At 34.9% G+C, this 15749-nt stretch overlaps 2 protein-coding genes across 3 annotated transcripts in view; one reads left to right on the top strand and one right to left on the bottom strand.

Moving 5' to 3' along the window:
• LOC127871699 (protein phosphatase 1 regulatory subunit 36-like) overlaps positions 1–15749 on the top strand; it is a 129811-nt gene that overhangs the window by 7928 nt on the left and 106134 nt on the right. The window lies entirely within an intron of this gene.
• LOC127871700 (neural cell adhesion molecule 2-like) overlaps positions 758–15749 on the bottom strand; it is a 41559-nt gene continuing 26567 nt past the window's right edge. For both annotated transcript variants that reach the window (XM_052414832.1, XM_052414833.1), the window contains exons 2-8: positions 8482–8621; positions 7637–7841; positions 6713–6865; positions 6224–6352; positions 5589–5879; positions 4017–4073; positions 758–3506 (exon numbers count right to left, since the gene is read on the bottom strand). In XM_052414832.1, coding sequence (XP_052270792.1) covers positions 3355–3506; positions 4017–4073; positions 5589–5879; positions 6224–6352; positions 6713–6865; positions 7637–7841; positions 8482–8621 — 1127 coding nt within the window. In that variant the 3' untranslated portion in view covers positions 758–3354. The remainder of the gene's footprint in view (positions 3507–4016; positions 4074–5588; positions 5880–6223; positions 6353–6712; positions 6866–7636; positions 7842–8481; positions 8622–15749) is intronic.

The following is a 15749-nucleotide window of genomic DNA, read 5'->3' as shown; positions in this document are numbered from 1 at the left end:
GCGTGTTTGAAAACACACAAAGTGAAATGCTATGTGTGGTATATTTGTTATTCAATCAACAAATACGTTCATTATACTATTGTCGATGGTTTAAAAAATAGGGCGGACAATGACCGGGCTCTCGTCTTTGTTTTTTTGAAAATGGTTTTGAATTAATGAAGAAATTATCAAAAATGTTACCTGAAGCGATGGTTTGTTGACATCCGATTGTCCCACACATAGCCGAAAAAGTCAAGTGGTACAGGCACCTTGTTAGTGGAATTACAGATAGTTTTGATTGAATGGCAAACAGAACAGTGCAATATAAGACTTGATGTTCATTGCCACTCAGTCGCATTTGACATGAAATGAATAAATAAAAACCCTCATTACCAGAAAACATGTAATTAAAATAAAAAGGATAATTAAACGTTTATAATATACTATTGTCAAGGCTTCAAATCACACCAGACAAATCTGATTTGTAAAACTGCAGACAATCTGAATTTTTACCAGCAAACCTGATGTATTTCATAAACACTGGTTATGATGTAAATGTGTTCAATGATCATTTTGGCAAGTGATATCTCTGTACTAGTATATGAACAGACATGTTGGGTGGTTGAGAACAAATTGATTATTTTTGCAATGGTCCAAGTTGAATATTCCAGTTCTAATCGCTTGGTGGTAGAAAAATATATTGCTCAAGTCAATAAAGATAGAAATATGTGTTTGTTACCATAGATATTTAACATTTGGGGGAACAATACAAAGTAGATAACGTTCAATTTTATTAATGATCATGAATCAATTGATAAAATAATGATTGATTTTGTACAATAACAACAATAACATCAACAATATCAAAACCTAAATATACAAAATGAGAATATCCAACTACAAATATATATAAACTAATAAAAACATAATTGAGCCGGGCTCTGGAAAAGGGGGTTTTATGCATAAGCATTAAGTGTCGTCCCAGAAAAAACATGTGCTTTTTGCACAAGCTAATCAGGGACGACACTTTCGGCCTAAAAACTGGATTCTCTTTACGAAGAGACTTCCTTTTAACGAAATAAACCAATAAATGCGGAAAGTGTTGTCCCTGATGAGCCGTAGCAGATTTCACAGGCTAATCTGTAATCTGTAACAATACTATGCACATGCATTAAGCCCTGTTTTCCCAGATCAAGGCTAATTATAGCTGCACAGCTCCTGCTCTTTTTCTGAGTATTCAGGTACTTAGCTTTTACTTTAAAATAGTTATATGTACAATGTTAATATCTTATTGTAATAAAGATGATTTGGCGTTCAGTGAATAAAGTAGGCTCTTGTTTGTAAAGTACAAGTAAAATATAGATGAATAAGATGAGCTTAAAATTAAAATACATGCTTAGTTAACATATCATCAAAACAATGGACATTATGAAGTAAGAAATGTCCTGAAATCCTTAAAAAAAATGTTTGTCATTTCCTGAAGTGAATTGGCCAGCATATAACTGGTTTGATTTCTTTAAAAAGTGTCTTAGAATATCATTTCACATAACATTATAGTTCATTACAGGTACATGTAATGGTTTTCTTCCATGTTTGTACCAGTATGAGAGATTTTATGGTTAAATCTGTAGCCATTATTGTATCAATATCCAAACTCTGTATTGCATGTATTGCTCTTAAGTGGTTGAACAAATTATCTCAAACCAATAATGTTATTGAGATTCACTGTTTAAACTACAGAAATGATAGTTCATATTGGATTCAGTTCTACAAGATGTGTCTCAGTCTTTTAGAAGAAAATGCCATCTGAATTTTGGTTTTAGATAGTATGGTATACCAGTTGCTTAATAAATACCAGTTCGAATGATTTGTGTTAGGAAAGTGGGACATTCTCAATTCACAGTATTGAATAATGCAGATAATAATATGATAATTGAAGCTGACAACATAGTATCATTACCTTTGTATGACAGTACTTACAATATGTACAAAAAGTGTATAAACATAAACAGTTGCTGTTCAAAAAAATACACATAAACAGTTCAAATAAATACTGAAATGGATATGAACAAACACATTTTAAGCAAAAACACAGGTTGAATGAACAAGAGATGAATTGAAAATTCATTTATAAAATCTGTTCTACAACTCTATTCTCTAGAATGTTAACATTAATATTTTCAAAACTTGTCCTACACTTGGATAATAATTTTTCTTCTTGACATGACATGCCACAAGCATTAGTATTTCAAGAAAATGTCATAGTTTACAATATTATGTGTGACAGTAATTGTTTTTTAACATAAACAGAAAAAGCAAGCTTAAATTTTGAGATAACTATTAATATTTAACATAACATATATAGTATTTATTGTTGACTTAAGTATCTATCCTCTGTTGTGAAGTAAACAATTTTGATGTAAAGATGTTCAACTGTGAGTAAGAATGTTACAATGCTTACTGGCATCTGTAAATGAAATTTTATTAATTTAAAGGCAAAATCTTGATTAACCTACAGTGTTTTAAATTCCTATATGTTGTAAGTTGTTGACACAGAAGCAAATTACAGACAAGAGCAATCAAGGTGTCTTCTAGTATACAGATATACAATAAATGTTCATTCCTGCTGCTATGTCGCTTTCATAAGTTGAAATTATTCTTTTACAATTCGGGACATTCATATTTTTTAATGACATGATTATATACAAGACACAACAGATTTTTTAAATAATAGAACATGCAAGTTAACTTTGAAATTCTGGATTTGGGCTTATATTGTTGAACAAATGTTGAATGGACACAAAGTATTTCGATAAACACAAAACCTTCAATTTTCGAAATGTTGTGTCCAGATTTGAGTCTGTGCAGGCTGATCTGCAATTTAACTTTCCGCATAGACTGATTTTATGTTTAGAATAGGCTTTTATAGATAAAAAATAACATAAAACGGAAAGTGTAGTCCCAGAGCCTGTGCAGACTGCAAAAATTAATCTAGGATGATATTTTATGCTCATGCATTAAAACTGATTGCCCAGTTGACGGCTCAAATATTTTGCACTGATCATTATGGATCTGGTAATACCCATTCTGCGGTAAGATCTGTTATGACTGGATATATATATAAAGAACACTAGCATGAAAGGCCTCATGCATTTTTTTATGTGTCACAACTTGTTAGAATATCAATATTAACTGGCAATAAAAAAATGTCTGGCAGAGACCATATAGTATATCCTATTGATTGTTCATTTCCATCTCTGCATGTTGTAATATCAAGCATATCCAAGATATTAGTAAGTAGCTTGAACCGGAACTAGTTACTTTTTCTTTGAAAGGCATATTACATGTTTAACTAAGTTCTTCTCTAAGTGGATGCTATAACATGTAGAAGATAGTGTACACGGAACAATGTAGATACATCAACACAGTGGTCAGGAGGCACGAAGCACTGCTGGAAACTACTTCATCTGTCCTTGGGGTCTCGGTGTCCACTATCGTGTTGACATTTTGAGTGCTCACAGTTTTGTCTGAAAACAGATTGTTACTTCATGAGTTACATATATCTTCTTTAACTGTCCAATTGGGCCCGCAAAATGAGCAGTGTGACCATGTAATCTTAAATTCTTCTTTCATAACTGGAGAGCAAATACAAAGTTACACGCCCACATTTATACAGTTTAAAATATGAACATGTCTAGTTCAGAATTTACCTGTTGAGTGCTTACTGTTACACAAGAATTTCAAATATAAATAACAAATGGGTGTATTTTAGCAATTTGTTTTTGTCTAGTAAGTACATTAAAAAATTATAAGTAGTTTGTCATTTTCTTTTTTGTGTGTGTGCAGGAAAAAACGCATGTCCAAAACCCTTGCAATTTTTCTTTGAAGTAGCACACACTTGATTTTTAAATAATTGTAACGCCTAGCTGCTTTGGCCACAATACATATACTAGTATGAAGAATTCTCTAGGTTTGAGTTTTCAAGCACTGCCTTTTTACTGCACCAACATTACTAATATTTATCAAATTAAATGTACCTGGTGTTGGCGGCTTAGGTTGTATGCTTGCTGTGCTACTGCCAGGCTGTGGGATAACTGTAAAACACATAAATAGCAAAAAATGATAAATATTACAAACAGATAAATTCACTTTTTATGCCCCCGGTAGGGTGGCATATACCATTTGAACTGTCAGTCTGTCCGTCTGTCTGAATACTTTAAAATTGCCCATAACTTTTGCAATATTGAAGATAGCAACTTGATATTTGGCATGCATGTGTATCTCATGGAGCTGCACATTTTGAGTGGTGAAAGGTCAAGGTCATCCTTCAAGGTCAAAGGTAAAAAAAATCAAAGCAGCGTAGTAGGAGGCATTGTGTTTCTTACAAACATATCTCTTGTTTCATTAGTAACTTAATACATGTAGGCTAATTATTGTGTAGAATCTTAAAGTGATATTATGGGCATCTAACAGTTTATATGTGTCTATCGCAACCGTTGTTTATTTTTGGTGTTTTCACTTCATATACACTTATATTTGTTAATGATGCATCAACATACTAAAACAATATCCAAGGAAGAGAAAAATAATGCATTTGAATATCGACCGTACTTTCGTTTGACAACTGATCACGCATGTACCGGTACAATGTGAACCTAAAGTTAGTTTAAGTGCATATTCATTTATACGACACAAAGACACAATTTTGTTTTACGGATCATTTCGGCTAACAGGACTTGGTGGGTCACGTAAAATATCGAATAAAAAATATATTTTTATAAACAACTGGTAGCAAGATGAGTTGCAGATGATTGGTCAGTAACCACATTTTAACTAACTATTTTGACCTGTTCATTCTTTTCAGCTCAATTCAACAGTGAAAAATGACCATAATATCACTTTGACAATAAATAAAGTAAAATAAAATATGTTTGATACATGAATTGAGTTTCACATCTTAAATATTTTTAACTAAAACCAATATACAATATTCTTAAAGGATTATCAAAATTAGCAATGTTATATAGTACATGTAGTACCCTATTGGCATTTCTGTTTTCAATATCAGGAGTGCAAAAAGTAAGCTATCAATCATGCCCAATTGAATGTTGCATGTGATAAACTACATCTCAACCACTTAAATAAAACATTAAAACAGCCGAAACTAAAATTGTTCAACATACCAAGAACTACAGGAATGAGGATTCTGTGTAACATTACAAAACATCTGAATAAGCATTCTTCAGTATAACACTACCTATACTTGAACTGTTTGACACACCAAGAAGATTTATATAACATGTTGTATGCTCCCTAACAAAACTAAACCTGATGCCCTGCTGTGCAAGTTAATAAAGCATCATTCTTTGTAAAGAGGGCTTAATGTATTTGAATTGAGTGTCGTCCCAGGCTGTCCTGTGTAGTCTGCACAGGCTTATCAGGGAAGACGCTTTCCGCTTTAATGGAATTTTTCGTTTGAAGGAAGTCGCTTCTAAACAAAAAAATCCAGTTAATGCAGAAAGTGTCTTCCCTGAATAGCCTGTGCATAGGCCAACACATTAGGCACATATATTAAGCACAGTTACCTTGGGAACACAGCTCAATATTACCTTGCAGTAATGTTTCTGCATCTTCCCTGCCATGTATGTTGGATGCGGAGCACGTGTATTTGCCGCTGTCGCCAACCTCCACCTGACGTATGGTGAGTTCAGAGACTACTTGGAATTCCATGTCCTCCGTGTCATGTGACACATGGTGGCGCTTGCTGGTTGTGATGTTCTGGCCACTGTGAAACCAGGCAAAGTTGGGTGCCGGCTTGCTTTCTGCCTTACACACCAGTCTGATCTGCGAGTTTTCTTTAACGCTGACCTGTTTTGTTGTTATGGTTGGGACGGGGGGATCTGTAATGGACAGAGTTTCAAGATTCCATTGCCAATTTATTTGACAATAAGAATGTAAGAATTATGTTATTTTTAATATAATTATGTCTTTTAACTTGTATTGTTCCAACAATTGTCTGTAGTCTTTTAACTACAAATCTTATAGCTACCAACTAATTATTGTGTTATGTATACAAAAAAACAGTTTTTACAAGCTTTAAATTAAATATAAAATTTAATTTTGTATTGGGACCAAATAGGCGTTGATGTGTAGTGAATGCAACACTTATAATGTAAAAAAAGTCTGTTTTTTAATGATAAAAAATCTACACGTATTAAATTATAGTATAGGCAACCCGACTTACATGTTATTTCCAGATAGATTTCATACTTGTCTTGGCCATGATCGTTGGTGGCCTCACATCTGTAGATACCATCTTTGCTTTTATCTGCAGTCCGTATGTCCAATAGTTTTGATGATGATACCTTAATTTCTGCCAAATGAAATGGTAGAACTGTGTTGTCAAAGAGTAAAAAGCCATGCCCAAATACTCTGCTAAACATTGTTTTCTCCACCTAAGTTTAAGTTTGAGTTTAATAAAAAGTTGTTTGTCTAAAGATTAAAGAAAGAAAATGGCTAACACAACAGTGTGCAATAATTATCAAAAACAAATGTATACATGTAATAAACCTCATTTTGAACTAATCTCTAAGGTACAAACAACTTTTTTACTGCATGCTTTTGGGTCACACAAACATCCAAATAACGTATTTGCTGAGGACAAATCTTGATTAACAAGTCACAACTTATCATTAAGCCAGTTAATTGCAGTCAGAAAGTATCAACCACTTACTTTTTTCTTCTATAGAGGTAGAGTTGGTCTCATAAAAATACCATGTGACTGTTGGCGGAGGGGAGCCAGACACATGACACTCTATAGTGACACGGGAACCAGTTTTAAATGAGTAGCGATGGTTGATACTTGTCTTGTTCACTTTTGGGGTGTCTGAAATATATTTGAAGGTACCATTGGGTTTGAATTAACCCTTTGCATGCTGGGAAATTTGTCGTCTGCTAAAATGTCGTCTGCTGAATTTCTAAAATTAGCATTTTCTTCGATTTTTTTCAAAGAATACTATCAGAATAGCAAACAGTTTGGATCCTGATGAGACGCCACGTTCTGTGGCATCTCATCTGGATCCAAACTGTTTGCAAAGGCCTTCAAAATTCGGTTCCAGCACTGAAAGATTTTATGGATCTTTACACTACTGTAGAACTGGTTTTAGACACACAAGTGTTTTATTTCCGCTAATATTCAGTAACTTGCTTTGCATTGTATTCAAAACAAGTGCAAAAAATGTCTTTGCTTTAGAAATCGTCCCACTCTTTCTGCATATTGTTTATATGGTTGACGGTGGTAATATTTACAGTGTTATTTTTAAATCGCAAAGTTGGAACTGTTGTTTAAAAAGCCTTTTGAATAATGTATATTAGTGTTTTCACAATTTGCAGAAACAGGAGCAGTTTTGTCACTAGTTTAAGTCATTTTATGGTTATTTAATGTTTATTTAAATTCAAATAAAAGGTATGCATTTAGATAGAGTTCAATTAACCTTGATTTTTTATTTCTTGCAAAGGCATATTCAAAAAAATAAAAAGATTATTCTTAGAAAACCATTAATCAATCGTCCTTGTGAATTCATCGCATTCTGCAGTTATAAATTTCAATGTGATCATATACCACAGGCAATAGCCCATCACGTATTATGTGACTTACCATGTACAGTTAAGGTGACCGTTTTCATTGAAGGGGGCATAAACTGAACTTGACACACATATATCTGTGCATCTTCAGCTGTGACATCTTTAATGACCAAGTTCCACTCATCTGGATCACGGTTCTGAATGCTCAGTCGAGGGTTTGATGATTTTATCGTGGTACCAGTGGTAACTTGCTCCCATTGACCGTCAAACCATGCTACCTGCAGGATGAAACGATTAGTAATAGGGTGTGCTTACATGGTTGGTCACTGACTTGTACACATTAAAACAGTTCACATTGCAACTTGCTTGAGATTGTCTTATTGATTGTAATTTAAAATGTACATTAAGCATTTTTCTTGTCGACTAATATCTGCATGATTTAGAATCAGGCCTACTTGCATCTATCTCTGATATGTAAAGCACCATTACGAGAATACAAATGACTACCATGTCTACGCTTTCTTAAGGGCTGAGTTAAATGTCAATGAAATCTTGCTGATCAGTCAGTTATTAAGCCGATTTTTGCCTACTGGACTGTCGTTTTTGGTACAGCATGGGACTGCAAATCAGAGGATAATTCGTTTGATTTACTATTAGGCTGCATACCATTTGTGGGGATAAGTCTTGAAATGCCTTTGCCCATCACTCTCCCTACCTCTGATTCAAGTAGGGCAGTTGTTGGTTACTGGCATATGTATATGCTCTAAGTACTGGCATACCAGATAACCCAAGAAAAGTGTGATAAGGTTAACTGATGGATGATATATGACTGAAAAGTTTTACTTGATAAGATGTTAGATTTCTGTTTTTGTATTGATTTGTATCTATTGGGTAAAAATGCCAAACAACAGTTCTTACTATGATGTCGCCAGTATTTCGAACTCGACAAGGCAATATCGCGGTTGATCCAGGAATCACACTTAGCGAATGTTCTGCTGAATCTTCTATCACCGGGGTTACTGGATGGTCAAACTGCTGACTATATGCCATCTGAAGCACTATAAGTAAAAATAAAATATTCATGAACCTTAGCAATGGAATATTTATAAATAAAGTTCAAATTTTATAATTGTTGCAGATCAGTGTTCCGTATGCTTTTGAAAGAAGCAGACGACAAACCTTATTGATTGATTGTTTTCACCATTTTGGAAATATGAACTTTTGCTAGTGGACTTTGGTCTTTTATCATCAATTTAATGTAAATTTGAGGCCAAATTTAGAAACAATTCAGAAACAAGAGGGCCAATCGCCCAAGGCTGCTGACTTGAGAACCAAAACAACTCTTACATGTAAGAACCATTTTAGAACTCTGCGAAGATATCATTAGGTCTAGTGACCTAGCTTATTACCCCAAGTGACCCAGTTTCAAATTCAAAAAAGATATCATTAATAGTTTTGACCAAGTTTCATAAAATCTGGAGCAGTCACAAGGAAAATGTTTTTACGGACGTTGCATGACAAGCAACATACAGAAGGCTATCACAGAACCTCACCAATATCACAGTGTACTCGGGTGGGATAATTATGTCCCCCACTATAGTAGTGGGGGACATATTGTTTTTGCCCTGTCTGTCTGTTGGTCTGTTGGTCTGTTTGCGCCAACTTTAACATTTTGCAATAACTTTTGCTATATTGAAGATAGCAACTTCATATTTGGCATGCATATGTATCTCATGAAGCTGCACATTTTGAGTGGTGAAAGGTCAAGGTCAAGGTCATTCTTCAAGGTCAGAGGTCAAATATATGTGGCCAAAATCGCTCATTTTATGAATACTTTTGCAATATTGAAGATAGCAACTTGATATTTGGCATGCATGTGTATCTCATGGAGCTGCACATTTTGAGTGGTGAAAGGTCAAGGTCATTCTTCAAGGTCAGGGGTCAAATATATGTGGCCCAAATCCCTTATTTTATAAATACTTTTGCAATATTGAAGATAGCAACTTGATATTTGGCATGCATGTGCATCTCATGGAGCTGCACATTTTGAGTGGTGAAAGGTCAAGTTCAAGGTCATCCTTCAAGGTCAGAGGTCAAATATATGTGGCCCAAATCGCTTATTTTATGAATTCTTTTGCAATATCGAGGATAGCAACTTGATATTTGGCATGCATGTGTATCTCATGGAGCTGCACATTTTGAGTGGTGAAAGGTCAAGGTCATCCTTCACAAAGTCAAGGTAATCCTTCAAGGTCAAACATCGTATAGGGGGACATTGTGTTTCACAAACGCATCTTTTTTTTAATATATTTTTTTTTGATAACGTTTTGATAATTATTGATAAAAATGGTTATAACAACTCATGTCTACACTGAATACCCCTATTTCCAAACATTTATAAATCAAACTATCATATGGGACTTTGGGGTTAAGATTTGCCAAAAAATATAGTTACTTTTTGCTTTTAGCATGACCAAATAATGGATATAAAATAAGTCAAAAAGCATAATTCCAATCAAGTAGATTAAGACTGCAGCTCTTGTATAGGCCAACCCTAGAGATTTAACAAAATTTATCTGCTTTTATATACCAACTTAAAACTTCTTGAAAAATCTAAAAGTGTTTCCAATCTAATTTGTTTGTTTTTCTTAAAGATGATTCTTATTGTTTAAACATTATTTTAATTTAAAGATGTTTCTCATGTAAATATTTGTTTTACTTAATGTTTCCAGTGGGTACTTTATAGTTTCCTAAAGTGCTGTAAATCATTGTTAACAGAGCCACTTTATTACAATAATTTTTTCATGCAGTCCAATTCTCCAGCGACTATATGTGAAATGTTTTTACAATAACATGATAGACAAAACACCAATTTGGTTATTCATTTAATTTAATTACATATCATTAAAACTGTTCTGTTTATTGAGTGTTTAAATGTTTATACACCTTTTTGGCTCCATAAATGTCAGATTTTTAAACAATTTTATGCCAGACTAAGTATTGTTCAAAAGTGCTTCTTTATTTTCTTGTAATTTATGGACCACTTGGATGGTTAAATGTTTTGCAAGAGAAAAGGCATATGTTTATGATTGTAATGCAGTGAAGTAATGCTAAAGATGAGGTTAATGTTTCAATGATATATTACTTTGGGCCTTGTATTATTTTGAATGTTTTTTGGTCATTGTTCAACTGAAATAGGGTAACAAATTTCATACTTTAAATTATTTTTAAATTGTGGTCAAAAGCCAAATGCCATTTCGAAATTAGGAAATATGTGACCTTCATATTTTCTATGTATGGTTAAGAGCACTAAATGTTGGTAGTCCGAAATGAATGTGCTCAAGTAGCTTTTGGGCCCGTTAGGGATTACTCAACGTGAAGACTGTCATGCATATGAGATGCGTTCTGAAAAAATGGGGCTTAATGCATGTGCTAAAAGTGTCGTCCCAGATTAGCCTGTGCAGTCTGCACAGGCTTATCAGGGACAACACTTTCCGCCTTAATTTGATTTTTGCTAAGAAGAGACTTAATTTAAACGAAAAATGTCATAAAAGCGGAAAGTGTCATCCCTGATTAGCCTGTGCGAATTGCACAAGCTAATATGGGATGACACTACGCACATGCATTAAGCCCAGTTTTCTCAGAACAAGGCTTATATTATAACATAAGTAGTAAGGTCAAAATTGTTAATGATAGAAATCAACAGAAGGGTGAGAATAAGCAGTTTGATTTATTTCTTGTAAAAGTACCTGTGCATTACATAAGTTTTGTCTTAACACATGATTGTATCATTTCTAGAGACATGTGCAGACTTAAGTTATTCTTGATTTTGGTGCCATTCTTTGTCTCCTCAGCATTCTTGCTATGCCGAAAGTCAGACTATCATTGAATTGATTCACATAGAAATTAGGGTGGAGACTTCCAGTCAGTAACTGATAAATATGCATCCTTATGTTGGAAATTGGCCTTGAAACAGTGATATAATTGTGTGAGATATCATTAGCAAAGCACTGTTAGTGATCTGTTTTAAATGTGAGACAGTTTGCCATTGTTATTTACCAATAAAACAAGATTTTTTTAATGTTCTTTTTGTTGCTGTTTCTTTATATCAGATTGTCTTGTACTTTCTAGGAAAGGTCAGTCTGAATCCAAATTACCTGATGCAGTTTTATTTACATGTATCTGTTATTGAGAAAGTATGTCTGAATCGTCTTACATAACAATATGGCATTCTTTTTATCTTGCAAAGATGCCTGATGCAAAGGTCATAATCGAGAGCATAATTATTAAAGTGCTCAAGCAAAAAAAAGTATTTCATGACTTTGGAGAGAGGCAAGGAGTAATCGCATTGTCTGTCTGTCTGTCGATCTTTTGGTCTGTCCTTGGTCCATCATTTTGTCCTGCTGTTTGTGTGGAGCTTTACTCAGGTAGTATTGATGGTATTCAAATGACACTTTATTTGATGATATAGGGCATTAAGAAAAAGTGCAGAGAACAAGAACCATCATTCTCTCATCAAGATTTACAGAGTTAGTGCCCTTTAGTCAATATTCTTGTGTTGATCATAACTCCCTTAGTATTGAATGAGACTCAGTACATTGATATAGGACATAAACGGTAATTGCAGGGAACAAGAATCACAAATCTCTTATCATTATTTTTGGAATGATTTCCTTGTCTTGTTTCCAATGTATGTATAGTTTCTTGTGTAGTGCATTTTTGGAGTTTTTGTCCTGGGTTTATTTTTGTGCATAACATACTGCAACTTCTGTGTGCATAATATAATAAGGTTATGTATTCAAAGGAAATATTGTAGAATGATATAAGGCTTTGGGAATAATCGCCAGAGTAATAGTACCTAAATCTTCAAGTAATTAGCACATTGTTAATTTTCTTGTGCCTACTATAAGTAAAATGCAATTAAAGATTGTATTAGTAAACTTCATCAATGTTAAGAGAATATTTACAGTGGTCAAGTCTAGCAAACAAGAACTAAAACTTTCTCAAAGTGTTTTGGAGTTATTTGTGTTGCTTCATTTCTTATTGAGAACCAGATTACACAGAATTATTTTATTTCATAAATCAAAAAGTATTATAGTGATTCAAATAACATTTTATATAATGATTAAAGACTTTGAGATAATGTTAGGAGCATACATGTATTTATGGGGTCCTTTTGCCCTTTTTTTGTCCCCTACCGGTTTCACCGGAGGGGACTTATGGTTTGCGCTTTGTCTGTCATTCAGTCAGTCTGTCAGTCAGTCTGTCAGTCTGTCTGTCACACTTTTCTGGATCCAGCGATAACTTGAAAAGTTCTTCATATTTTTTCATGAAGTTTGAAACATGGATAGATGGCAATGTGGACATTATGCACGTCATTTCAATTTGTTCCTACGTCAAAAATTCTGGTTGCTATGGCAAAAAATAAAATAAAAAAATTCTGACAATGGTGAAAATTTCTGACAATGGTGGAGCCGGTAGGGGACATATATTGCTTGGCAATAGTCTTGTTTTATTTTATTTTTCTTATGCAAAGCAAAAATATCTGTGTATAGTTGCTAGCAATGAAAATTCATATTTACATAGAGTGCATTGAGATTTCTGTTTTTTAATAAATAAACAAATTGCTTTTAACTTTTCCAAACTTTAAAGGTTAAGAACACTCTTTTGAGTCAAATGATTCTTTTGGGGGCATTCTGTATGAATAATATCAGCACTTGTTCAATGGTATAGGTTATACATAAATATTTATATAGGTTGTGACACACATTTAAACCAAACACATACACCAATTCGTCTAAGTCATTTAAACGCCATACATCAATTTAGAAACATGTTTTTATATCGTGCTTGTGAGATTAACTTAATTTTCCAGAAAGGAAACAATCACATGGAGCATAATTTTTATATCTAAATCACTCCTTGTTAATGGCAACCTGTTTGACCTGAAATAATTTGACACTTTGTGGCATAACAAGTTAACCCCCAGAATCATGGCCAATTTAATTCAATAACCACATAGTGATGACAGGGGCATATGGCTATCTGGTAATGCCAGAGCCTGCCAGTTGGTGCTATAATCTAGATGAACCTTGCTCTGCGAAAACGGAACTTAATGAATGTGCTGTAAGTGTTGACCCAGATAAGCCTGGGCAGTCCAAAAAGGCTTATCAGGAATGACACTTTCTGCCTCTTCTTAACAAACATCGTGTATATGCGGAAAATGTCTTCCCTAAGTAAGCCTCTACAGACTACGCAGGCTTATATGGTACAACACTTTAGACACATGCATTTAACCCAGTAGCCTCTACAGACTATGCAGGCTTATATGGTACAACACTTTAGACACATGCATTTAACCCAGTAGCCTCTACAGACTACGCAGACTTATATGGTACAACACTTCAGGCATATGCATTTAACCCAGTAGCCTCTACAGACTACGCAGGCTTATATGGTACAACACTTCAGACACATGCATTTAACCCAGTAGCCTCTACAGACTACGCAGGCTTATATGGTACAACACTTCAGACACATGCATTTAACCCAGTAGCCTCTACAGACTACGCAGGCTTATATGGTACAACACTTTAGACACATGCATTTAACCCAGTAGCCTCTACAGACTATGCAGGCTTATATGGTACAACACTTCAGGCATATGCATTTAACCCAGTAGCCTCTACAGACTACGCAGGCTTATATGGTACAACACTTCAGACACATGCATTTAACCCAGTAGCCTCTACAGACTATGCAGGCTTATATGGTACAACACTTCAGGCATATGCATTTAACCCAGTAGCCTCTACAGACTACGCAGGCTTATATGGTACAACACTTCAGACACATGCATTTAACCCAGTAGCCTCTACAGACTACGCAGGCTTATATGGTACAACACTTAAGGCACATGCATTTAACCCAGTAGCCTCTACAGACTACGCAGACTTATATGGTACAACACTTCAGACATATGCATTTAACCCAGTAGCCTCTACAGACTACGCAGGCTTATATGGTACAACACTTCAGACACATGCATTTAACCCAGTAGCCTCTACAGACTACGCAGGCTTATATGGTACAACACTTAAGGCACATGCATTTAACCCAGTAGCCTCTAGAGACTACGCAGGCTTATATGGCACAACACTTTAGACACATGCATTTAACCCAGTAGCCTCTACAGACTATGCAGGCTTATATGGTACAACACTTCAGGCATATGCATTTAACCCAGTAGCCTCTACAGACTATGCAGGCTTATATGGTACAACACTTTAGGCACATGCATTTAACCCAGTAGCCTCTACAGACTATGCAGGCTTATATGTAGTGTTTTATCCAGGCTGTTTTAGCGTGGCACGGCGCCACGCCGCTTTTTTGAAGCGCCTCGCTGTCCCTTTCAAAGCAAATCAGCGCCACGCTGCCCTTTTCAAAGGCCGCCCCCCAGTTTTCCGCCCTGCGCGACCTTATTGATAACATCTTAATTGCTTCTTAACCAAGCTTCTAAGCCGACTATTATCAGCGAAGATTCGCGCGGTTGTGAATACGTCATGCGTGAATAACCATGTGTCAATATCAATCGATAATTTCAGTGGCTTTGTAACACTAATCGGTCCGGATACAATCGTGCACAGTTACTTAGGAGATTTGATGAAAACCTCGGTGTTATTCACGTGGAAATAGTGCATTTCATGCATAATTCAGTTATATCAAAACATTTATTTTTACGCGTAATTAAATTTAAAAAAGAACACCAGTTGTATCTGTAAAATATTGATTGGATTTCAATTTAATGCAAAACAGTTTTAAGTTAATAAAAATTAATTTACAGGGCTTACACTTAGCGGCGTACGGCCGTATATTACGCCCGATAATTGTTTCCATACGCCGATTACAAAACCCCATGACGTCCACTGTACTTCCTGAAAATTGGCCATACGCTGAAAATAGCAACCCGTGACATATTAAAGCTGTCGATTAAAATAACGCTCCGCCTCCTATCCAATACAATTGGCGCAGGCTCATATTAAAGCTGTCAATTAAAATAACGCTCCGCCTCCTATCCAATACAATTGGCGCAGGCTCACAGTAGATGTGTGTTGATGAATTGTAGCAGACGACAATCTTAACACGTTTGCTGTTCACGATTAGGCAGACCGCGCTTAATTGGAGCA

Source organism: Dreissena polymorpha, chromosome 3 (assembly GCF_020536995.1).
Source record: "Dreissena polymorpha isolate Duluth1 chromosome 3, UMN_Dpol_1.0, whole genome shotgun sequence".
NCBI lineage: Eukaryota > Metazoa > Mollusca > Bivalvia > Myida > Dreissenidae > Dreissena > Dreissena polymorpha.
The sequence above is the reverse complement of the archived record's forward strand: the minus strand, read 5'-3'. Positions and strand labels throughout refer to the sequence as shown.